This window comes from Tasmannia lanceolata, unplaced genomic scaffold (assembly GCF_043159265.1).
Source record: "Tasmannia lanceolata isolate RefF3 unplaced genomic scaffold, GAP_Taslan_0.1 ptg000002l, whole genome shotgun sequence".
NCBI classification, from domain to species: Eukaryota; Viridiplantae; Streptophyta; class Magnoliopsida; order Canellales; family Winteraceae; genus Tasmannia; species Tasmannia lanceolata.
This window is the reverse complement of record NW_027518679.1, coordinates 43,990,776-44,016,003: the sequence shown is the minus strand read 5'-3', so window position 1 is coordinate 44,016,003 and position 25,228 is coordinate 43,990,776. Positions and strand designations below refer to the sequence as shown.

Below are 25,228 nucleotides of genomic sequence, written 5' to 3'. Positions count from 1 at the left end.
GTAGCTAAGTTATCTACATGTATGTGTAGCTACACTTCTCTCTCTCTCTCTCTCTCTCTCTCTCTCTCTCTATATCTCTCTATCTATATATATATATATATATGAAAAGATACCAAGTATATTAGAGTGGAAGAAAGTATCTGACCTGTCAGCCTTCAGCAATGGCATCTTGACAAGTGCGCCAAAACGTTCAGACAATTCACTGTCGAATTCATTGCGATTCTGAAATATGCGGGCAATGATTAGAGAGATAAGATAGAAAAAATGCTTGAAACCATACATTCTGCACTATATTAAAAGCAATAAGATCATATCGTACCTTTCCCTCGTAAAGGTGATAAAACATTAGCAGAACGTAACCAGCATTAGGAGATGACTTGTCGAGATTCCCCTTCATAAAAGCATGGCAGGAAATAAGGAAACTGGTCAACCATTTATGTGGTGCGGAAAAGTAGGTGAAAAAAATACAAGCGAGAAAGGAACAGAGAAATAGAGTACCGGGTGATTGACTCGTTTAAGTACACGCAAAATGAAAACAGCTAATGCATCGAGAGAAAATGGATTTGAATCAGTCCCTGCAAAGTATAAGGCACAAACAGTAAGAAATTCACAGATATGTCATAGTCAATATAGCCTGTATTGAAGGATTGTTAATTCTTAACTCACAAAATCCATTGGCGATTTAAATGTAGTTGTTGCATGAAGTGAGCGACTCTACTCAAGGTTTTACACATTATAAATTTGAAACAGAATAGATATGTGGGGTGATGGCTCTGTGGCATGTGTTAGCATGGTTGTCAATTTCGTTTCGTTTGGTCTTTTGCTTTGTTTAGCTTGCTGGGGTGCACAGGGTAGTGCTCCAGAAGGAAAATTTATTTTCAGATTGTATTTCCGGAATTCAACACAGCGGGAATTTCATGTGTTTTTAACTCTCATATGACATAAAATGCCCTTAGAATGGCAATGTTTAGTCAAGGTATCGAAAGTACTAAATGATGATCACAATTCCCATCCTTCTTAGGTGTGGATGTACAAGGACTACATATGTACTCATACTCCCCCTAATCATTCCCTTCTTCAATAAATCATTTACTTGCCAATGTAATTCAAGATAGTTGCATAAAAAAAATTTGAAAAGAATTTGAGGAGAACAGCATAATAACCTTCAGAATCAGGAACAACTGGAACAGCGGAGGCCCTTGTGCTCCGACACATGTCCTCAATCTGCAGTTTGAGAAAGTCACAATTAGAAGGCAGCTTAAACAAAATGGATAGTGCCTTCCCAATATTCCTGTTTATCATGGAAGACAAGCACAAACAGAAGACAATGTATTACCTGTCTCCACACTTCTTCGTTTGGTGCATTTTTGTCAGCAAGAGTTATAGTATATGGTTTCCTCTTGCGTTCGCCAGCAACTTTCTGCCAGTACCTTCCTGAAAGTATTGTCCTTAAACGGAATTAAAATCATACATAGGCTTACTCAAATAATAAAAACACAGGTACGATTTTAACAAGTCAGGCCATCCAATAAATAAATAACCAAACAAAAAGCAACCTGAGAAATCAGAAGCTTGGTAACTGGCTGCTTCATGATGTTTGAAGTTCAATAAAGAAAAAGGAAAAGATAAGTGAAGCAATAACTGCATACCAATGGCATTAAAGATTATTCCTGTAACTATGGTTTTGATGTTCAAAATATCTGTGCAAATAAATGATAAATTAACTCTAGCACCCATCAAAACTGGCAATCCTTCTATTATCCTTTCCATTTTGTTTGAACACCTAAAATAGGAACTTCAAAAAGTTCTCAAATTTGGTTTCCTTGGCAGATGTTTCAATGCCAACAACCAGTCTGTCTCTTCTCTAGCGGCCTTGCATCTTCTTTCTCTCACTCAATAAACATCAGATTCATGCAGTTTTATGGTATCACTTATCAGAGCCAAGGTGCTCATGATTCAAAGGAGGTCCTCTCTCAATCAAAAAGAGGTAGTCTCACACATCTCAAAATTCCTCCTTTATTCTCCTTATTCGAAAACCTGTAACTACAATTTCTCTTTGCCCTTCACAAACCCAAGCATCCACTTTCCTTTTAAATCTCAGCACACAACCTATAAAGTTTATTACTGTTATTATGCATAGATGGAGGCCTATCTTTTCTAATGTGACTTTTTTTGGAGGCAAGCTGGGGCAAGGCGAACCCTTGTTAGTTGGAAAAGTAAAAACGAGCAATAGTCATGGTTTTAAATTTCGTCCGAAATTTCGGATTTTCACCAAGACCGAAACGAAATTCGAATGGAATCGTTTTTTTCAGGATTTCGCCAAAATTATGAAATTTCGTCAAAATTTAGAAATTTCCTTTTTCCAAGATTTCCACCGAAATTTCCATTGAAATTTCAGAGAAACCAAAAATTTTCCACGAAATTTACAAGATTTCGGCCGAAATATTTCAACCAAAACCGAAATATTTCGATTTCCATTGTGGCTGAAACCGAATTTTAAAACCTTGCCAATAATGGCTTGATCAAGCACATAAGGAGAGTATAGATCCATGGCACATAGTCTGTGAGCTATTATAGTTAAAGGTTTTGCTGTGTGACTTGGGCATTGAAATTCGAGAAACTATGAGTTTATATTGTGATCATAAGGCTGCAATCAATATTGGACACACAATCCAGCTCAGCATAATAAAACAAAACATATCGAAATGGAAAACACTTAATATCAAGAAGAAGCTGCAGATTGTCTAAATTTGCACACCTTTTGTAAAAAAAAGAAAAGAAGAGCTGGTTGCAGATGCGTAAGCAAAAGGTTTTTTTTTTTTTTTTCCTGAGATAATTGTAGACAAGAGGTGTTTTCAAAGCTTATTTACATGAGATTCTAATCAAGTTGAGCATGATAGATATCTTCATGCAATCTTGATGGGGAGTATTTCCAAGGGCCCAATCTTGGGTTAATTGGTGTTAGCATGCATAGATGAGCCCTATCTTTTTTAATCAATTATTTGTGGCATTCTATTAAATATGAGAAAGCGAGTTTATAGATTTTGTGAGGTTGTTTATTAGTGTTACTATGCATAGATGAGACATCTTTTTTAATCACTTCTTAGTGGCCTTCTTTTAAATATGAGAAAGCGAGATTATATATAATATATAATAAAAGTGAGGGCTTTCATGGGGTTCACAACTCACCCCATACAAAATCCCTTTTTTCCTGTTCTTAACCCTTTCCTCTCTCTCTCTCTCTCTCTCTCTCTCTCTCTCTCTCTCTCTCACACACACACACACACACACACACACATCACAAACCCTACTTTCAAACCCTAATCTTAGCACCCAATCTGTAGGAAAGTCTTACCCTAGCATCCACTCTATTTGAAACCCTAATCCTACCAACCAATCTATTTGCAACATAACGCTGCTACTTATCCTTTCAAAGCCCTAATTATATTCATCAACCTTCAAACACATTAATCTCCTCACTCCTTCACTTTCAAACCCGGTAACTTCCTAAAGAAATTAGATACATACGGTACACTAAAAGGAAGTGCCTGGCATCCAATAGATGGTAGATTAATGTAAAATACAGACACTGTTGACTGTTGAGTCAATTGTACCATAGAAAGGCAAAGCAATAAAGATTGTCTTGAGAAGCTATGATACATCGATACTGGTGTAGGCCTAATGTATCCTATCTGACATGATACCAATCCTCATAGCGGATACTTCATGGATATTTCTATTTTCAAGTAACTATCATGTTTCAAACACATATCACCCTCTTCGAATTAACTATGATGTTTTTGCTTGGTGTCGCACATTTGCAACTGTAGTTTGAGTATTTGAGTCTTACAGATGATATTTAAATTTATTATTAGTTTCATCTTCTAAGTTAATTATAGTTTAAGTTTTATAGTATTTTAGTCATGGCGCAGCCGGAAGCGTGAAGAACAAGTCGAGGGTTGACCGTTGTCGACCTCCAATCAAGTAGAGGGTTGACTGCTGTCGACCTCCAATCGATAAAGCCTTCGAATCCACGAAGAGCGATTCTTCGAATCCACAAAGAAGAAAGAAGAAGATTTTCTTAATTTTCAAAATAGATGTAAATCATGCAACAAGCCTTGCACGTAGCTGCTTTTATAGAAAACTTCTTAAAACTCCCACCCCTGAAAGTTAGCTATCCTAGTTCTACAAAAACCCAACTACCTAAACACTTAGACTTACTTTTGGACTAAAGAAAACAATAGACGATTATATCTGTGAACTGGTATAATAAAAGACTCTATCTCCTGTTACAAGAAGGCAACTAATAACCTAAAAGCATTTGTAGTAGGACTCTAACAAAAAAAAACGCAACTAAGACTACTTCCAGAGACGTGATACTCTTAGGATTTGTTCTTAACAACTTTATCTTTATCTAATAAGGTGAGATTATGGTCTTGTGTCTTATCTCATGACATGGGATACACATAGTTGAGCATTATTATTAGCAGCCGAGTAACAATATTTATGCAATCATAAGGGCTCTCCGAGGAAATGTTTACCTTTCACTTGTTTAACCTTTTTAAGAGTGAAACTAATAACGTGAGAATATAGCTCCAAATAAAAAAAACTAGGACAAAAGATAGTGATTTTACTTCTTTGGCATGCAAAATACAAACCATCCACAGCCTTGTGAAAAGCATTTCAATATTTGGAGAAGCTTTGATACGGAGCAGCTCAAGGCTACAAAATCGCATTCAAGGTGCATAGAAACACTAACTTTAGAAACTGCAACTAGTCATTCTATTGATAGGCCATGATTGATAAGCCAAAGGGTTTTCGGCGTTATCTTGTTAATCATTCCACCGATATGAATGGCATGTGTCATAAATTATCCAAATAAGAAAATAAAAATGCTTGGAAGGCATGAATGAAAAGATTACTGATGATATTCAAACATAGAAGTGCACACAGACACAAGCCATTAAGAAGCAAGTTCCATTATTGTTAATGTAAAATTGCAAGCTAGCATTTCATTGGGCTAACTTTTAACATTTCCCACATTAGTCTATACCAATGCAAACTTTAGAAGAAAATTCAAGTAACACCATACTACAAGAATTGATAATTGTGAATTTGCATGCACCTTTGATAAGATCACCCATCAAACTATGTACAGGGCGGTTATCTCCAAGTCCTTCTGGTGCACTCAGTATTTCTTTGCATAGTGCAGACTTAGCACAACCTGGTATTCCTGAAAAGGGAGGGAAATGTAAAACGGCAGTTATATATATGTTGTTTGAGAATGCTGCAGATTGTCAGTGCAACCAAGAATAACTGATCACAGAATAGGCAAACATCATGAAAATTGTGACACTTTTAGAAAATAAATAACTTTTCCAGAAACAAATTGGATAATAAAAGATACTGGAAAAGCATGAAGATTATTATCAGTTGAAAATAAGAGAAAGAGATAAGGAAGATAAGAGATTTGGTGAGAAAGGAATTTGTGAAAATAAGAGAGAGAAAGAGATAAGGAAGAGAAGCGGAAAGAAGGGAAAAGAGAGGAAAGGAACTCGTGAGATTGTTTCCTCACGATCCCTAATGCCCTTTTATCTTAATTGAGTGAAAAAGATAGGTATACCCTTATCACTTGTGGGATTTTTTATATCCCATAATTTATCTAGGAACCCGGGCCAGCCCCCTTAAATTTTATTGATATTAGAAAAAAAAAATACAAGGACATGCTGCCTTGTCTGAACACCCAAAGAAGAAAAAAAATGAAAGAATCAACAATATCAAATACTCTGAAAGTTTCAAATACCCTTCGTTGCCAACCATTAAGTAGAAGCTCTCCCTTCAAATATCGAGACTTCATGAAAGAACTCCTTAAGTATGATTTTTGGGGCAGATTATGAATGCTCTTAACCCTAAAGGCCCTACAGAAGCCCTTCAAGGACTTGGTATTTAGACCACCTTCATCCTTACGTTTGCAAATGCTATGTAGTTCTCACCAAAAATTAGCAAATGTGCATTCAGCATGTTATTCAGACAAAGAACTTATATTTTAATCCCTAGAAAACATTAATACCAGTAAGTAGAAATATGGACTCCTCTGTGACATAACTGCACTAACAAACTCCACTACTGAGCAGACTTTAGATTAGTTAGAAAACAACCACCACACAATGACCTCCAACACTGTAGCAAGCAAATATACATGAGAAACAGATAAACCTCCAAAACACTAATGTTTAGAATCTTTAGATACAAAGAAAAATATCCTAAAATTACATGTTCAGTATGTAACTGCTTAATTCAAAGTAGGACTAATCCAGCCCAAACTAAAACACTTGCAAATAGAAGATGGTGGTGATATACTCAGCAAAGCCACATATACAAACTGGTACTCTTGCAGATGAATATGTTTCAAAAACTAAAATGTCAGTTAAAAACTTAGTTATCAATTCCGTTTTGTTTGCCGTTTCCTTTTGGTAACTAGAACAGAACGCTTCGGCTTTTCGCCCGTTACGTTCGGCATTTCGTTCGAAACTTTTCAGTTTGCTACAACGATTGAATTTTTTTAAATAGTTAAAAATATGAAATATATATATAAGAAACGTGGTGGAATGGGGCGGAATTCCATCCGAAACGGACGGGGGGGGGGAAGTTGTCCAAAATCCCGGAACAGAATTCATAACTAGGGCTACAATAGCTTTGGGTGATGGAAAGCTTTTACCTGGAAAGAATATGATAAGACCCTCATCTTTAGGAACTGCATCCATAACTGTGGCACCATGGATTGAAGGTGGAGCCCTCCCTTCAGGATCAAGATCGCCCTCTTCATCCCTGCCTCCTTCAACAATAGCCAAGAAATCTTCAGTCCTAACTAGGTTTCCAGCAGATCCTACTAGAGCCTGATTCGCTAGGCTGCGCTTCGCATACTGCTCGAGAAAAGTCTCGGCTTCAGTAAGATATACGGATGACGATAATGGTTTGTTCCCACACTTCCTTCGAATATTAACAGCCCTAAATGTGAAGAAAATAAAAAAAAAAGTTATATATCACTCATTAAACAAGTATATTACCCAGAAACACATGTAAAAGAAGAAAAACTAAATAGGCACTAGACCCAACAGTACAACATAAAAAGAAGAACCGAAAAATTACCACTCATCCAGCATCTTGCTCAGATCCTGTTGCTTTCCAGTGGATGTGCCCCATATTTTCATTTGCCTGCCCATATCAATGGAGTTATCATGTTCTCAAAAGATCCAACGTATCAACAATGGCTCTACAAAAATGACTAACTAGAACATTGAACTGAAATATATGAATGTTGCATTTAACCTCAAAGGCTTAAAATACATGCCCATAATTGAAACATTTTTTTTTTGAAAATTGACAATTTCATTGATACTATGGAGATTACATTGGGGACCAGGAGTCCCTACTTGCATTACATATGATCAATTAAGGGTGGCCAGGAGCATACTCTTGGCCAGTAAGTACCAAAAGAAGTGATCTTCTGGGTCAACCATTATAGACAGATCCACTTTCTCATACGCTACCACCATACTGAGTAACTATTCACTTTCCTTTCGAGATCTTCGGCTACTACCACGGTCGAAAACTCCTAGTGACAATCCCTTCAACGGCCTTTAGAAACCTCACCATAACCCTTTATTTCTTGAGGTCCCGATCCCCTCTTTGCAGAACAGGGAAGAGGCAAGGCATTCATCAGAACAGACTTGTCATCACCATCTATATAGTCATTCAGTTTGTACTGTTGGACAAGTCATCAAAACCGAGCAACCCTTTTGGGTTTTTTCCGGAAAGTGTTGTGATGCATTTGTGCTGGTAAGATCGCATCCTAAAGGCCGAGCACTTTCCACCTCCTCCATAATATACTGGGTATGGAACTCCGAAATCCTAGCCAGGAATCCCTGACATCTTCTACTCGACAACCTTTCTTCCATCAGCCAAGAACCCACCACCTTAGACACCTCCCATTGTTGCATCTTCTCAACCCTTTCCTCAGTCGAAAGATGCCTAAGGGGGTGATTATACAATAGTGAAATGTTGTCTTTAAACAGAATAAACCCATAGAGTCTAAGCCCAGTGAGCGGCTTGACTTGTTGCCAGAACGTAGGGAAAAATATTACCAGGGTTTTCCATACCTTCATTGTTAAGGATAGCTCCAAAAAGAGCTAGGAATTCTTAAGGTTTTAGAAGTTTCTTCACAGAATTAGATCTAGGGTACCTATTAATACCCATTCCAAAGCCTTGAAAGATCCGCTCCTAGAAAAGAGCACTAGAAAGTAGAGTACTGAAAAGACGCAAGGTGAAGGACTGACTTCCCACCAACCGAGAAAAAAGGCGGAACATGCATCCGCTATAGTCACTAGATGGTGGGCCCCCCAGCCCAAGAACCAAAACCTACAACCATCACGGGCCAAAACTTTTGAATTAACCATAAGAGGGGCCTATCCTACCAGATTTAGAGTAGAATTTTAGGACATTCACCAATCTGCTGTTTATCTTTTTTGACCCTAAATTTGTGACCAAAATATTCATGAGAGGCTTTCCTTGAGGTCTCGGCCCCTTGGCCAATGGTTTTGAACCATCATAAAAGCTACCGAGGGCTCGATATTCAAAGCTCCTCCTTGCTCTAGGGGGAGGCCAGCCGACTTGATATTCTTGGAAGGTGCACCCAGGCAAGCTAATTCCCCCTAGGGGCAAGGCAATTTTGCTTAGAAGGCTCTGGATACACCAACAGTAAAATTGATTGAAACCTCTTATCCGGTCCCACCACACCTGTTTCGAGGCAAGCCACAGGCACTTACTTGGGCGGCAAAACAATCGAGTGGTTAGATTTGAAATTTGAAATCTGAACAGGATCTAGAGGCTTTCCAAGGAAACGCCCCTGACTTGCCGGAGATTGATCCGCCGGCGAGTGAAAACCCGATTCTGGGATGCCCTGGGAAGAAGAGGGATCATGATCCCCCTGAAGCTCAACCCCGAAACATTTTTGAGATCCATAAGGAATTAAAAACATCATAATTTTACTAGATTTAGCTGTTACACTTATTAAGAATTTATCTAGTCTTAGATTTACATCATTGTTTCAATGTAATTCCTTTACTTATGTTTGTTCACATTATTAGGATGGAGCCCATAGTAGACGGCCCTAATGGCATACATTGTAACAGTTGAAGTTTGAATTATACATGAAGCGTAGAATTTGTCGCATTGGAATCCAACATCCACGAATTCATTCTCCTTTCTTTTCCTTTCTGTTCTATTTGTGTTTGTTGTGCGGATGTCTTGTATTCTGGCAGTGTTCATCATCCTAGCAGGCTAATGTACGTGAAATGCACATGGGTTGAGCTGCCGAGGTTTCCAACACAGCGCCCTAAAAGGAAATTTTAATTTCCCAGTCTCTGCTATAACGGTATTTCAGTAATTATTGAAGTAAAATTAGGGTTAGAGAGAGTGTGGAGTTTATATAGGGTTTTAGTGGTTTAAGTGGTGGGCCATGGGGGATGGACAAATAGGTAGGGATTGGATTTCAAGTTATGGGCCATAAGGTTTAAATGAGTTTAGGGTCATAAGTGGTGACCACGACAAGTGGGTAAGTGGGAAATAAGTAGAATGGTAATGTTAATGGGCCATTGGTTGTGATGTGGACATCCCATGCATCTAGGTCTCCAATCAAATATGACAAATAACTAAAATAAAATGTATAAATGAAATAAAACAAATATATCCTAAAAAGGTGACTAATCCTAAGGCTAAATAACATCACTTTCACATCCCAGTGGTCGTACTATTTATTAAAGGAAGAAACATGAAAACTCACCTCAAATAGTAAGTTCTGTAAGCTGCTGGACCGTCCTTGAAAAGTATAGACAGACCATTACGAATCAAAAAGGTTCGTATCTGCATTTCAGAAAACAGAAATCAGCAATTATATTATTGCATGATAAAGAAATATTGAATTCTTTTTTTCTGAAAGAAAATAGTAAATGGGGGAAATAATTAAACTAATCATTTTCAGTTCAGCAAAAGATTCTAACTCGAGGAATAATTGGAGAACAAGAGAGCACAAATCATTTAATCAGTATCGTATTTCAAGTAAAGGAAATCGCAAAGCTGAACCAAAAGAAAATAAATCAACAAAAAATATATGAAACAAAGCCAAGTTAGCAGAGAGAAAAAGGCATTTAGGTTTTCTATGCATTAAGTTCAAGAAAAACTCCTTGACGAGAACTATACGGGAATATGCCTTAAACAACCCAGGGCAGACATATAAAGGTGAGACGCCCCTATTGGCGTGATGAAGAATGTAGAAATAATTACTTTATTGAATGAAAACGAACTATTGAATTCTTTTTTTTCCAAAAGATGGGTAAAGAAGAAAGAAAGAAAATTAACCTAATCATGTCCAATTCAGCAAAAGATTCCGACTTCGGGAGAAATGATCCAGCAAAAGCAAACAGTAACATATAAAAATCACCAAGAGTGGCCTTGTTTCTGTTTGTGCAGCTTCTTAGGGTAGAAAAGGCTCCTTCACGAACTCCAACAATGTCAAAAATGTTCCTGTTTACGGCATAATCCCACCTTATATACTCAAGCTACTCTCAAAGAAATATAAGGCATTGATCCCCTTTTAATCTCAGCAATACAATCCAATCCACCCCCCTTAGGGCACAGCGTCCTTGCTTGCACACCGCACCACATACGCATTTGAGTTGATCTTGTTCAAAACTTTGAACAGTTCAATCTTTCTAGTTTTCAACTTGTGATAAGTTCACTTGGGAAATTGTTCCTCAAATGCGCAAAATTTGAACATCTTCATTGAATTCTTTGAAGTGGCAATGCTAATTTGTTGATTCAAGATAGTCAACATCGTTGGATTTAATGGATGCATACACTATTACAACAATGTGTTTAACATGATCAACATAGGCTAGGAGTGCAACTCGGGTCGGTTCAACCCGAACCCGACGAGTTGAACCCGAATTTGGGTTGGGTTGGGTTGTGTTTTTTTTTAAATCGGGTTGGTTGGGTTGGGAAAAATCAACCCGAATTGGAAATCGGATTGGGTCAGGTTGGGGTGTCGGGCAACCTGACCCGACCCGAAACCCGATTTCCAATTCCGATATGTGCTTAAATGTGCTTAAAACCCGATTTCAACTGAACACATTTCCCATTGAAGCTAGAAATGTGCTTAAATTTCAACATAAATTTATCCTTCAGTTCAGTTACAAAGAGTTTTTATATGGTGGATGCCTGTGTAGGAATGTGAGCAAAAAAAAAAAAACAGTGGGGCCCACAAAAAACATGTGCATGAATTGGAAATCGGGTTGGGTCGGGTTGGGTCCAGCCGGGTTGGAAATTGGGTTGGGGTGGAAAAATGGGTTCCTCGGGTTGGGTCGGGTTGGCCTCAACCCGACCCGAGTTGCACCCCTAACTTAGGTGTCGACGTCTTTACTCTCACGTGTTAAGGCAATGGGACAAGATCAAGTATATGTTGTGATTTTATGCCCATAAGCTGCTTCGAATGGTGTCTTCTTGATCGTGCGATTAACCGGGGTGTTACGGGCAAACACAGCATGTGATAGATCGAATCTCGTGTTCTCAAATAGTCCCCAACAATGCAATACAATAAATTACAAATGCTTTGTCGGCGATTGATGTAGATTAAACCAAGGCAATGCACCATTTGGCAAAGATTCAAGACAAAGGAGCCATGGTGTTGCTTGGACGCGAATCAACGGTCAAGATTTGGCTTGGGCGTGGTGCAAGGAAGGTACGAAGAATAATTGTGTGTGTGAGGACCATAATGGCCAAGATGTGTTACTGATGTGTGCAGTGACACATCACTAATGTGCGGCCTATAAGTGTAAGGGTGTGTGTGGGGCCATAAGTGAGGTGATAGGATGTCATCCACTTAAGAGGGCTAGATTTTTCTATAAATAGGGATTTAGGGGTAGAGACTTAGTTAGTTTTGACATTTTGAGAAAACTCGTAATTTTTGTAGTGTGGAGAATTCTTGGAGAAGATTCCAAGGGAAGAGCAGTCCTGTTCCAACGAAGGTGGTATGGCCCTCGAGAGGCAAGTGGCGTGCTATGTGTATGTGTGTAGTGACACATCACTAATGTGTCGGCCATAAGTGTAAAGGTGTCTGTGGCCCATAAGTGAGGTGATATGATGTCATCCACTTAAGAGGGCTAGATTTTTCTATAAATAGGGATTTAGGGGTAGAGATTTAGTTAGTTTTGACATTTTGAGAAAGTCGTAATTTTCGGTGTAGAGAATTCTTGGAGAAGATTCCAAGGGAAGATGAGTTGTCTTCCACCAGAGGTGGTATGGCCCTCGAGAGGCGAGTGGCATGCGGGTGCTTCGTTGTGACAGATTAATTGCTGTTGGACTGGATTAGGAACCCCGACGTGACGTTCACAAGGGTTTTGTTTGCATTCCTATCTATTTGTTCCTTGAGATCTACCCATGATATTTTTCATATTACCTTGTGTTTCTTTCCAATTCCATTTTTAGGTATATCATATTTCATTTCGTGTTCTTGCATTTGTACGTAGATTTCAGATTCGTTTTGAGTTTTATGATTGAATAAAGATCCTAAATCTAAGTTTTACAAAAACCAGTCCTTAAATTCACGCAAAACAGTCCACTTTTCCATGAATTCCTAAACACTTTCATGATTTTTTCCAGATCTGATCATATATTTCCAGATCCAGATCAGATCTGAGATTTTTCTCAGATGGCTTCCGCCTAGTCTACATCAAATTGGTATCAGAGCTAGCCATGTGGATATTTCGTTCTTCCGAAGTCCTTCCGCAGTCCTGCATTTCAATTCCAGATCTGAGAATTTCAGATCTGTTATAAGTTCTATGCGGATTCAAGAAATGTAAATCTAGCAATTCTCTGCACGAATATCAGAAAATAACATATCTGATGTAACTCAACCCATAATAGGGGAAAATGCTACATAGAAATCTATAGTAATTCAACAATGATGTTAAACTATATCTTCATGAACTTCCTAGAAGCCAGCTGATGATTACCAATGTTGGTGGCTCATGGTTCATATAATCCCAGTAAAATTTAAGAGATAAATAGGCCTTAAAATGGCCAAAAGTTTGTTGGATCAGCTCATAGTCCATCCCAAGTTAGAACAAACTTGATAACAGCACACCAATAGAACTTAAATTCTCACTCAAGAGTTGTGAACAAAACAGAAAAATAACAAAGCCAGATCCAGGGCAGTCGCGAACAAAAAGAAAGTAATAAGGAAAAACCAATACTGAGGCATTCAGATACTAAAAAAAAAAGATATCTGCTCTGAAATTAAGCATGTTTTAAAGACTTCATTGTATCAGAAATTATGAGTACAGAATAGATTCAATTAAGGAAAAATCCTCACATACCTTATAGGTCAGAAATTTCAATTTGATCATCAGATTTGCATCTTCATCAGCTAAACCATCTGTCCCCACAGTAGTGGTGCCATAGCTACCATTGATATTCTTTGTTAGTAAGTTGCTGTCTTTTGAAATCTCAGCAGCTCTCTCCTTGTTTACTTTGAACAAATTTATGTCAAGAAAAAAACCTGATAGAAATGAAGCATCAGAAGTAAACCTACCCTCCATATAGTAAAATTGATTCACACACACACACACACACATATATATATATATAGAGAGAGAAAGAGAGAGAGAGGAAATGGTTTGTGAGCAGCTGCTCAAATAAGCTTATCTAAGCAGAGTTTGGATGATCCTTTTTTTTTTTTTTGAAATGGCAATATATTTCAATGAACAGAAGAGAACTGAGATAGTCCTCAAGGATTACAAAGAGAATAAAAACAAAAACATTTAGGACTCAAAGGAGGAGGAAATCGAACCGTTCCAAGCCAACTCTACTTACACCTGATCTAGCTAGAGAATCTGCGTCACCATTTGCAGATCTCTTTACATGATTGAAAGAAATGGAGAACCCAAAGATTAAATCTGAAATCTCTTCAAAAAGATCTAAAAACCTCCAAGGAGGGGCAGCCACTTCCGATAGCCACTCAATCACATTAGAAGAATCTCCTTCCACTATCACCTTGTCAAAATGATCCTTTTCCATGCTCTTTATTCCTTGATACGCGATACGCCGCCCTGACTTCCGCTTCATTTGAATCGCAAATGCCTAAAGGTCCAGAAAAAGCCCACATAACAGAACCGGAAGAATCCCTACACAAACCACCAATCCCCGCGGGACCAGGATTACCCATACTGGACCCATCAAAATTGAACTTGATCAGATTAGCAAGAGGAGCCTCCCATGTCTGAACTATCAGGTTTCTTCTCTCACTTTCATTGCAAACAATATGCCAACCTGAAAATTGGAAGACTTCTTGCCCAATAGATGGTTAGAGCTATGATTTTAACATATAACCGATATGGGGATGTAGAAATCCCAGAAAACACCCTAAAGTTTCTTTCTTTCCAAATGACCCACCAAGTGGCAAGCAAGCATATCCTCCCTAAGACCATCCCTTTCTTTTTCCACGGAACCCACTCCCAGGACAAAATTAACTCCGAAATAGAGAAAGGAAAAACTCAATTTATCCCAAACCTTCCTCGGATAAGACCCCAAATCTCTCTCGAAAACCTACAATGAATAAATAGATGCTCAATGGACTCTCCATCTTCCAAACACAGAGAACAGTGGTTCACCAAACACATACCCCATTTCCTTAGGAAATCAATTGTTTGGATGCGCTCACAGCTCACTGCCCAGCTGAACAAGCTTACCCTGGGGGGCAATGGAATTTCCACACCTTTGCTGAGAGGGAAGGAGATCCACAAGGCACCAAATGACAATAAAAGGATTTGATAGAGAAAAAGCCAGATTTATCCCGAATCCATATTCTTTTATCGAACCCAACCCTTTTGATGTAACATCCTCCAATCATATCTAGCAGCTGCGAGACTGAATCCAGTTCCTTGTCAAAGAAATTCCTCCTGAAATTCGGTTTCCAAATCACACTCAATCTGTCCCGTTCAAAGCAATCACAAACTAAATCCTCCTTATTAGATGCCACCACAAACAAATTAGGGAAGAGTTCCCTAATTGTCTTCCCTGAATCTAATGCCTTTTTCAACCAAAATCTAATTCGGTCGCCAGAATAAACTTTGAATCTAATGCCTTTTTCCAAATTCATGATTCAATCTTAAGATATCTCTCCAAATTGTCTTCCCTCTTTTATTAAATAGATCTTCAGACCCCCATTTCCCGGCCGAGAAACCATACTTAACCCACAAAGAGGATTGCTCCACCCCAAAATGCCAAAGCCATTTTCCCAAGAGAGCATGATTGAACTCCTAACTCTTCTTATACCCAAGCCCCCATTTTTAACCGGAAGACAAACTTTCTCCCATTTCACTAGAGCGATGCCCTTCTTATTATCATCACCACCCCAAAGAAACCGTCATTGGATCTGTTCTATTCTCAATACTACGCTCACAGGGCATTTGAACAACGAAAGGAAATAAATAGGAATGTTGGACAACACTGCCTTAATAAGTGTTAATCTTCCCCCTTTAGATACTAAATTCCTTTTCCAAGTCTCCAACCTTCTTGCTATTCTTTCAACAATCGGATCCCATAATGATTTACTAGGTCTACCAACCCCCAAAGGGAGACCCAAATAAGTAGATGGAAGCTCCTCCAAAATACACCCAAAAGCTTTGCAAAACCCCTAGCATCGGATGTGGAAGAATTATAGCATAAATCCTGGATTTTTGGAAGTTAAACCTCTGGCCTGTGACCAATTCATAGCACCGAAGCACTGCCTTTAAATTTAGAATTTGATTTACCTCGGGAGCACAACATAGTAAAGTATCATCTGCAAATTGAAGAAGCGACACTTCCGCTCTATCTCGGCCAATTCTAAACCCTTCAAACAAACCTATCTTGTTACTTTTTCGAATCAATCTACTGAGAGTCTCGTCAATAATAACAAAAAGAAAAGGAGATAGAGGATCACCCTGCCTCAACCCCCTAGATGATTTGAAAAACCCCTTCGGAGAACCATTTATAAGAATAGAGAACCAAGCAGAAGAGATACACCTCCTGATCCACCCTCTCCATCGACTACCAAAGCCCATTCTCCCAAGAAGGTAGTCTAGACAATCCCATTCCACCCTATCATATGCTTTCTCCATATCCAATTTGCATAAAATTCCACCTTCAAAATTACGTAGGACTGAATCAATGGCTTCATTGGCAATAAGGGCATAATCCAAAATTTGTACAAACAAAAGCATTCTGAATTTCAGAAATAATTGAGGGAAGGACGACTTTCATACGATCCGCCATGACTTTCGCCAGAACCTTATATAAGCACCCCACTAAACTGATAGGCCTGAAGTCAGACACCCTAGAGGCACCCTCCACCCATGGAATCAAGGCTAAAAAAGTGGCACCAATGCCCCTGTGAAGCGACAATCCTTCATAAAACTTGTTGAAGAATCTCATAATATCACCTTTGACCGTTGCCCAACAAGATTGGAAAAAAGCTAAACAAAAACCATCCGGGCAAGGGGCCTTATCTTTTGCTATAGAGAACAACCGCTTTCAATTTCCTCCTCTTCAAAATGCCTTTCCAGATTTGAGCTGTCCTCCAAAGACAAACTATCAAATTCCACATCTTCCATAATAGGACGAATCTTATTTTCCGATGAGTAAAGTGCCGAATAGAAATCTAAAATAGCCTTAGAGATTTCTTCTTTACCTTCCACCATTTCTCCATTCACATTCAGAGCTTCAATTCTATTCCTTCTCCTGCGAGCACTGGCCATAGCATGTAAATATGCTGTATTTTTATAGCCCTCTGTCAACCACTGCACCCTAGACTTTTGCCGCCATGAAATCTCTTCATGAAGTAACACCCCTTTATGTTCTTCTTTCACCCTTCCCAATTCCTCCTGGTTCTCCTCGGTGCCAAGTCCACACTCCTCTAGAGCTACTAATTCCACTATTCGATTTTCCAACCAAAGCTTCCTTCCCTGGGACTGCACCTTTCTTTCCTTTGCCCATTCCTTCAATTTTTCCTTCACATGTCTCAATTTCTGACCAATTACCACATCTGCAGGCCCCACAGCTGGAAAAGATGACCACCATTCTCCCATCCTCTCCTCCAAATGCCGATCAGATAGCCAAGCTATTCAAAGCTATTTCAAATCTGAAAGGTGGAGGACCCCAAGATTCCATTCTAGGATCAAGAAGAATAGGGCAATGGTCGGACACGGAATGAACTAAGGCTTTCTGAAACACCTCAGGAACTTGGTCCAACCATCCACTACTAATAAGAAAACGATTGAGACGGCTCTGGCTCTGACCTCTAGTCCAAGTAAAATATGCCCTAGAGAGGGGCAAATCGATTAATTCAAACTTTGCTATGAATTCAGCAAAATCCTTCATATTCTGGCTTGATCTCTGACACCCCAATCTTTCTCCAACTTCCTTCACTTCATTGAAGTCTCCCCCAATACACCACGGATAAGAACATTTGTTTCTAATCCCACCCAACTCCTCCCAGAAAAGACCCTTCTCTGCTCGAAGGACGGGACCAGGACGGGACCATACACTCCTGAAAACAGCCACATTGAATTATCCTCCACCCTTCTCAAAGATACGGATATTGAGAATTTACCCCTCCACTCATCTAGCTTTCTCCAATTATTTTCATCCCAAGCCACCCAAATTCCCCCTGAAGCTCCTACAGATGCTACATACGAGAACTCCCACTCCGCTCTAGCCTACAAACTTCTGATGACATTCCTATCTATAGACTCCATCTTTGTTTCCTGGAAGCAAATAAGATTTGGTTTCTGCCTCTTCACCAACTCTTTGACTTGAATTCTTTTCTCTTGAGAACCCAGGCCATTAATATTCCAGGATACAATTTTGCTTAACCTTCCTCCCCTTTCTGGCACTCTCTTTCCGTCCATAAGACTTCAAGGCAGCACTACTATTCTCACCCCCACCATCATAATTGATTTCAGATTTTAACCTGTACAGTTCCCTATCTGTTCTTTTTAATTTTTGTTCAGAATGGCCGTCACCTTTACCTTGAATATCAGGCCCTCTCAACTCCGCAGACTTGATTTCTGATCTTAAAACCTCATCTGGGCCTGCAAAGTTTAAACCCAACTTCTTACTGACTCCCACTGTGTGAGTTACAAAAAATTCGATGGCTTCTTCTCTGGATCCCTCCAATTGCTCATTTATTGTAGGAGACACCGGAAAGGCCGAAGATGAAGCGTTCAGATTCTCGTGATGATTCGTGGTTTTAAGACCATCCCGGCTTGATAAAATTTCAGAATCAGAAGATCCATCATCGCAATTAACAAACTGATTCCCAAAACTCCCGCCCAGCATAGGAATACCACTCCCCAATTTGAAAGCCACTAAAGAGCCAGAAAGAATGAAATCCTGAGAATCTCCTCTTTCCAAAGAAAACCATAGGTTTCCACAGGAATCCATCGATATACACTTTGATCCGTACCAAAACGATATTTGAGGACTTAGAATTCTGCTTTGAACCCCATCACAACCTGAGGGAAAAACAACAGATGGTTCTGCCGCTTCGGATGAAACCGTCCCGGTGAGATTCTCAGCTACCTCACCTATCTCTTCATCATCAGAAAAATCCAACTGGAGAGCAACACTACTGATCACCTTCACTTTTGAGCCCCTCCCCCGCCTCAGCCAACTACTCGAGTGGTCTGACTCCCTTCCTCTCTCGGATAATAAGAGCGATGATAAATCTGGACTTAGAATCAGATCGGTATTCTCCTCAGCCAAAGCAAAACTTCTGCTCGAGGGTGGGGGAATAAACCTCCCCAAGACACGTCCTTCATAAGCTTCTCAGTCTAAGCCCACCTCGCTTTGGACTCTACTAAAACATTGGTAAGACCCAGGCCCACTGGCACTTGCAACTTCATGGGCAAGGTAGTCATGGGCCCTACTATCCCCCACCCAATTAAAATGGTAGCTAGATAAAGGGCCCACTTCATTTGGGTCCATATCAATAGTAGACACATCTTCAAAATAAGGTGACGCCATCTGTCGAAAGGACGTCGGGGATATCGCCTTCAAAATATCACTGTAGCTGTTTACGATACCAGGTGGGTCCACACCAGAAGCTGCAGTACGACCAGCTCCACACAAACTCCGCCACCTGTATCCAACTGGAGACGTCTCATTTTGAATTTCAAATACACCACCACAGCATCCCCTGCTACCATGCGCCTCATTCAGCGCATTATAGCTAAAGTCTCTATCGTGAACCATCTCCTCCGTCTCTCCCAACAGAGGATCAATAGTCTCCATTCCGACCATCTCCAAAGCAGAATTTTGGTTCTCGCCTAATTCCAACTCCTCTGAACCCTCCACAGAATTCAACGATTCACTCCCTTCTTCTTCAAGCAAATCTTCAGAACTGACTTTGTCTTTACCCGATTCACTTCCCGAGCAGATATCAAACTCCTCAGAATCTTTTTGAGCTCGAACCCATCTAAGTGGCCCATCCATAGAGACTTGGATAGAAAGGTCATTACCAACTTCACCAGTAGTGGAAATTAATAACTTGGCCTAGGAATACCCTTCTCCTGCTTGACAAGATGAATCAAACTCCACAACTTTTCCTATTTTTTCTCCTATTCTCCTGAAGTTATCCTCGCATCATGCCTCAGGAGGCATCGCTGAAATACGCCACCACAGATTCTTCCCTTCTTTTGGAAATTTGGTGTCCCACAATTGTATATCAATGAACGGCGAGTTTATGGTAGATTTCCAAGAAGACATGAGCTGAAATCTATTATAACCCATCGGAGGGGAAATTAGCACTTCCAACTCAGCAATTTTGTACACCACAAATTCGCACTGAAAGCCCCTCTCTCAAGTCAGCCACCTCTCCATAGCCGCGAGATCTCCAGACCATCCCGGCTTTATCTTCCCCCATACTCCTATGTCCGCATTGCTGATAGATTTGATGGGCACCGACTCGATGTTGACGGAGACCCCTTCTGAGATCCGCGGGAAAACCACTCCTGGGCTTGGAACTGCAGACTCCAAAACCAGGTTTTCCTCCACCACCGGTCTGCTAGGGTTCAAGACTGAAGGGGTAGGAAAGTTAATATCCAAACCTGGCCATATCTTCTTGCATCTCCAACATTCTACTCTTCTTCGGAAATTTCTGAAACCACAACGGCAACATCTCCAATCTCCTAAGGATCCTTCCCTTCTCCTTCTGCTAACTCTTTCGATTCTTTTACCCTTCTTTCTCTTTGCAAAAATCCATTGATTTCGATCCTGATTTGCTTTCAAATCTGCTTGAGAAGAGCCTTCTCTCCTCCCAATCAGCACCAAGTTCGCCCTAGTCACCACCATCCTGTGCGGGTTCAGCTTTCGCCAATGGTTGCACAGATCTTTGGAGAAGATGCAATGGAAGCTAGGGTTTTCTTCCTGTATGATCCATGATTGTATAAAAGTTCGGCTGTATTGTATGATCCATGATTGTATTCCTCCAACCCTTAATATATCCTATAGGGCTGATTTTTGGTTCACACCCTATCCATGGAAGGGCCTTCCAAATGAATGCTTTGGATCCCCCCAAAAATGTGGCCCCCCCATGGTTTGTGAGCTCTGCTCAGATAAGCTTATCTGAGCAGCTACTCACAAACCATTTCCTCACACACACACACACACACACACACACACACACACAGAAGAGAAAAGGAAGAGATTTTTTTATTTATTGCAAAACTCTGTCGATTTAACACGTCCCAACCGTTCCACTTCATCCATCTACGCCTCTAAAATTTCCCAATTCCTCCCTCATCCCCATCTACACACACACATCTCTCTCTCTCTCTCTCTCTCTCTCTCTCTCTCTCTCTCATGCAAGGGCAAAATCGTCTCCTCCAAATAATTTGCACCGTCAGAGATATTTCTCTTATACGTCTTCTCAGTTCCTCTCTCTCTCTCTCCCCCCCTCTCGCTTCAGATATTGTCAAAGAGAAGAAGAGGGTATGCATCTCAAGCAACGGATTTGAAGATCTTGCCAGTGAAAAAGTCAAAAACAGAATCGGTAAAACACCATCACTCTTCCAGCTTTTTATTTGGGTTTCTCATGAAATTTCATTAGGGTTCTTTTTCTTTCGATTTGCTGGTCGATTTGGGGTTTGGGGTTTTTTTCCAGATATTTTTTCTTTAAAGAATTAGGGCTGTTCAGTTTCTTTGAGGGGTTTGGGTTTCTTTCTTTCAATTTGCTAGAATTTCGAAATCACTTCTAAGAACACATAACATTAACAATCCTTCATGGTTTGGGTTTTTACGAATTAGGGTTCTCCTGTTATTTTTCTTTCTTTCATTTGATTTGGGGTTTGGGTTTTTTTGGGGTTTTCCATTTAAGAATTAAGGTTCTTCAGGTTCTTTAAGGGGTTTGGGTTTCTTTCTTTCAAGTTTTTTTAAGGTTTTTTTCATTCAAGAGTTAGTGTTCTCCTTTTCTTTGATGCACTTTAATTTACATCACATTAGTTTTACAGAATATATCTTCCAATGACTACGATTGTCTAAGACACTGAGAAGATAAAATTATGTTTGCTGAACTAGATTCATCTAGATGTGTGGGTATTGCATGAGCTTATACCCATCTACCTATTTGAAATGAGAACTTTACAACTCTGGTTATTGGGTTTTTTTTTCCACTGAATTAGCATTTTGCTCAGATAACTTTTCTCGGTAATGTATTTTAATAAGAGTTGTATATGTTGTCTCTTTTTTTTGTACTTCAATGTTATGAATCTCTATATGTGATTTTAAATTTATGGTTTTGTGCTTTGTTTTGAATCTCTTGCTACTTGACTATGCTATTTTCTAAGACTCGGATATAAGCTTTTTTTTTTCTTTTTTTTTTGAGCTTTGTTGCTTCAAATTCTGTAAATCTGCTTGGGACTGCAAATAATCTTTCCAGTGCGATTTTTTGTCAAATTTCTTTGTGGCTATGCACTGATTTCTTACTGATGTTAATAAATAATGAAAAATACATAATTAAAACAAAGTTCTGCATTCCCTTTCTAATGTCTAAATTAATAATTCATTTGCTTGCCGTGGATTTTAGTGATTTTGCATAGTTTATTTTAAAGTTGGGTTTATGTGATGTGCAGGAATATCTTCAAGGGAATTCATTATTGCTGGGCTTATAAGCAAGTGAAAGACGCAAAGGTTTACAACTATTAGCTGATCTTAAAAAGGATATGCTCCTCTTATTATGGCTCTTCTCTTCATATTAGATGTACGTACATCTCCCAATCATTTTACTAATTGTGGGTTGCTCATCTATTCATTCATCTTCTCTTAATTTCCTGAATATGTATATTTTATTGTTCACAAGCTTATTGGAGGGTTTTATATCAAGTTAGTTTTACTTGGCTCGGCGATAAAATTTTCCCTTGTTTCTAAAAAATTCATATCTTTTTTTTTTAAAGATGACATATTTCATTAATTCTGAATTTGCATTTGGGACCAAAAGTCCCAGCCTGCAATACAAGAGATTAACAAATTTTGGCATGGGCATACCCAAAACCGATTCAAAGAACACCATACAAGTGTAACTGAGAAACATAAAAGTCCCCTTTCCTTCTTCTCTGACATGCTTTCTTTCTTTGAACTACCTAGTGCAATTCAAAAATCTTTCAACCGCTCTTCTGAGGATGCCCAAAACTCTGGATAGCTTGAACTATAATTCCTCCCAGGAAACCCTAAACCGCACACTTATAAAGATTGTCCAAGATATGCTGAATCATGAAATCCGGCATTTCTACAAGAAGCTCCTCCGGAACTTGCTCCGACGACTAGGGATTTTTCTATCCGCAATTCTTTTTCTTTTTTTGAATGGTAACAGAATTCATTAAAAGAAGACTGAGAAGGTCCCCCTTCAAGTACAAAGACGCACATACAAGCCAAGAAAGACAGATACAACCCCGCAATATATTAGGGCGGTAAAAATCAAAAAGCTCTAAAACCTGCTTAGAAACTCCATCTTTTGCTAACTTATCTGCCATAGCGTCAGCAGATCTTCTCACATGCTGATATATAACCGAAAGCCCTTCCGATAGGTCTTTTATCTCATCAAAGAAATGAAGAAATCTCCACGGAGGAATCAAAGAGCCCCTGAGCCATCTTATAACGTTAAGCGAATCACCCTCTACAATACAACTGCCTAACCTATTCCTTTCCAAACTTAGAACGCCTTGGTGAACTGCTCTTACCTCTGCTTCACTCGAATCTGTTGTTCCAATTGGACCAGAAAAAGCCTGAACGACCTCTCCGGCGCTGTCTCTCAGGACACCACCGATCCCAGCAGGGCCAGGATTACCCAGACTAGAGCCATCGAAATTTAACTTTATTAGCCCCTCAGGGGGAGTACGCCAGACCTGAGTAGTAACAATAATATTTTCCTTACAAATCGAAAGCCGAAACAAATTGGAAAAGCGGAAGAGCTCGAGCCCAAGAGATAGTTAACGCAATGGCCTTGATAAATAAAAAATAAGAAGATTTAGCTTTACCTTCAAATACTCTATTATTCCTTTCAATCCACAGAACCCACAATGTGGCCATCAATGAAAGCCACCATAAAACCTTTCCTTTTTTCCTTCATGGATTACATGGCCAGCCTTCAAATAATTCTTTAAGAGAGGAGGGAAAAACCCAATTCATTCCAAACCTTGCTAGAATCCTTCCCCATACCTCTCGAGCAACTTTGCAATGGATGAATATGTGATCTACCGACTCTCCTGATTCGATACACAAAGCACAATGATCAATAATTAGCATATTCCTCTTTCTCAGAAAGTCCACCGTTTGGATCCTATTGCCTATCGCTGACCAGCCAAAGAAACAAACTCTTGGAGGAGCCTTGATTTTCCACACCCTTGCTGCCAAAGGATTTTCCTGGTAAGGAATCAGGCTCTTATAAAAAGACTTAACTGAAAAGAAACCTGAAGAATCTAAAACCCAAAGCCTTTTATCCACCCCTGATAAACTGATGTAAATCTGTTCAAGGACCTGGAAGAAATTGAGCACCGAAGGCATTTCTCCATCAAAGAAATTCCTCCTAAAAAGAGGTTTCCATATAACTTTACCAGCTATTCTCTCATAACAATCTTTCACTAACGCTGACTTATCATCAGCTACTAAGAAGAGGTCAGGGAATAACTCTTTCAAGGGGAAACTAGAGCACCAGCGCATGGACCAAAAGGAAATCCTGTTGCCAGAATACACTCTATATCTAACACCTCAATCAAAAACGGAATTTAGGCAGAGAATATCCCTCCAAATTGTCACACCAGGTTTGCAAAAGCAGTTTAAAGAAACCCAGGTACCTGGTGCAACACCATATTTTCCTGATATCACTTTAGCCCAGAGTCTCGCTTTCTCTTCCCCGAACCTCCACAGCCATTTTCCCATTAATGCTTGATTAACCTGCTTAATCCTTCTAATACCGAGGCCTCCTCCTTGGACTGGCTGGCAAATATTTTCCCAACTGACTAAAGCCATAGACCTCTTCGTCTCCGATACCCCCCACAAAAATCTTCGCTGAATCTGTTCAATACGCTTAACAACACTCACAGGACATTTAAATAAAGATAATTGATAAATGGGAATATTAGACAAAACTGCCTTAATCAAGGTGAATCTTCCTCCTTTAGAGACCAAATTCCTTTTCCAAGTATCAAGTCTTCTTTCGATTCTTTCCACAATGGGATCCCATGCACATTTGAGAGGTCGACCCATCCCCAAAGGCAATCCCAAATAAGACGAAGGCAGCCTTTCCAGTGGACAACCCATGAGATTGGCTAGTCTAGAGGCTTCTGCCTCTTCGATATTCACAGCATACAACCTTGATTTTGAGAAGTTTGATCTTAGACCTGTTACTATTTCATAACATCGGAGAATCGCCTTGAGGTTGAGAATCTTCGAGGCCTGGGGGGAGCTAAAAAGTAAAGTATCGTCCGCAAATTGTAAATGCGACACCTCGATCCCATTCTGGCTGCATTTAACCCCTGAGACCAGACCCTCCGATCTTCCTTTCGACATCAACAAACTCAAAGCTTCAGCTACAATCACAAATAGAAAGGGAGATAAAGGATCCCCTTGGCGTAAGCCTCGC

The 25,228-nt window shown here is 39.6% G+C and overlaps 1 protein-coding gene across 2 annotated transcripts in view; it reads right to left on the bottom strand.

Annotated features, from left to right (window-relative positions):
• Positions 1–25,228, bottom strand: part of LOC143874309 (tRNA ligase 1-like) — a 74,057-nt gene that overhangs the window by 7,596 nt on the left and 41,233 nt on the right. For both annotated transcript variants that reach the window (XM_077376880.1, XM_077376881.1), the window contains 10 exons: positions 13,431–13,612; positions 9,842–9,921; positions 7,150–7,215; positions 6,719–7,008; positions 5,126–5,233; positions 1,337–1,434; positions 1,164–1,224; positions 499–575; positions 320–391; positions 146–222 (listed from right to left, as the gene is read on the bottom strand). In XM_077376880.1, the coding sequence (XP_077232995.1) occupies positions 146–222; positions 320–391; positions 499–575; positions 1,164–1,224; positions 1,337–1,434; positions 5,126–5,233; positions 6,719–7,008; positions 7,150–7,215; positions 9,842–9,921; positions 13,431–13,612 (1,111 nt within the window). The remainder of the gene's footprint in view (positions 1–145; positions 223–319; positions 392–498; positions 576–1,163; positions 1,225–1,336; positions 1,435–5,125; positions 5,234–6,718; positions 7,009–7,149; positions 7,216–9,841; positions 9,922–13,430; positions 13,613–25,228) is intronic.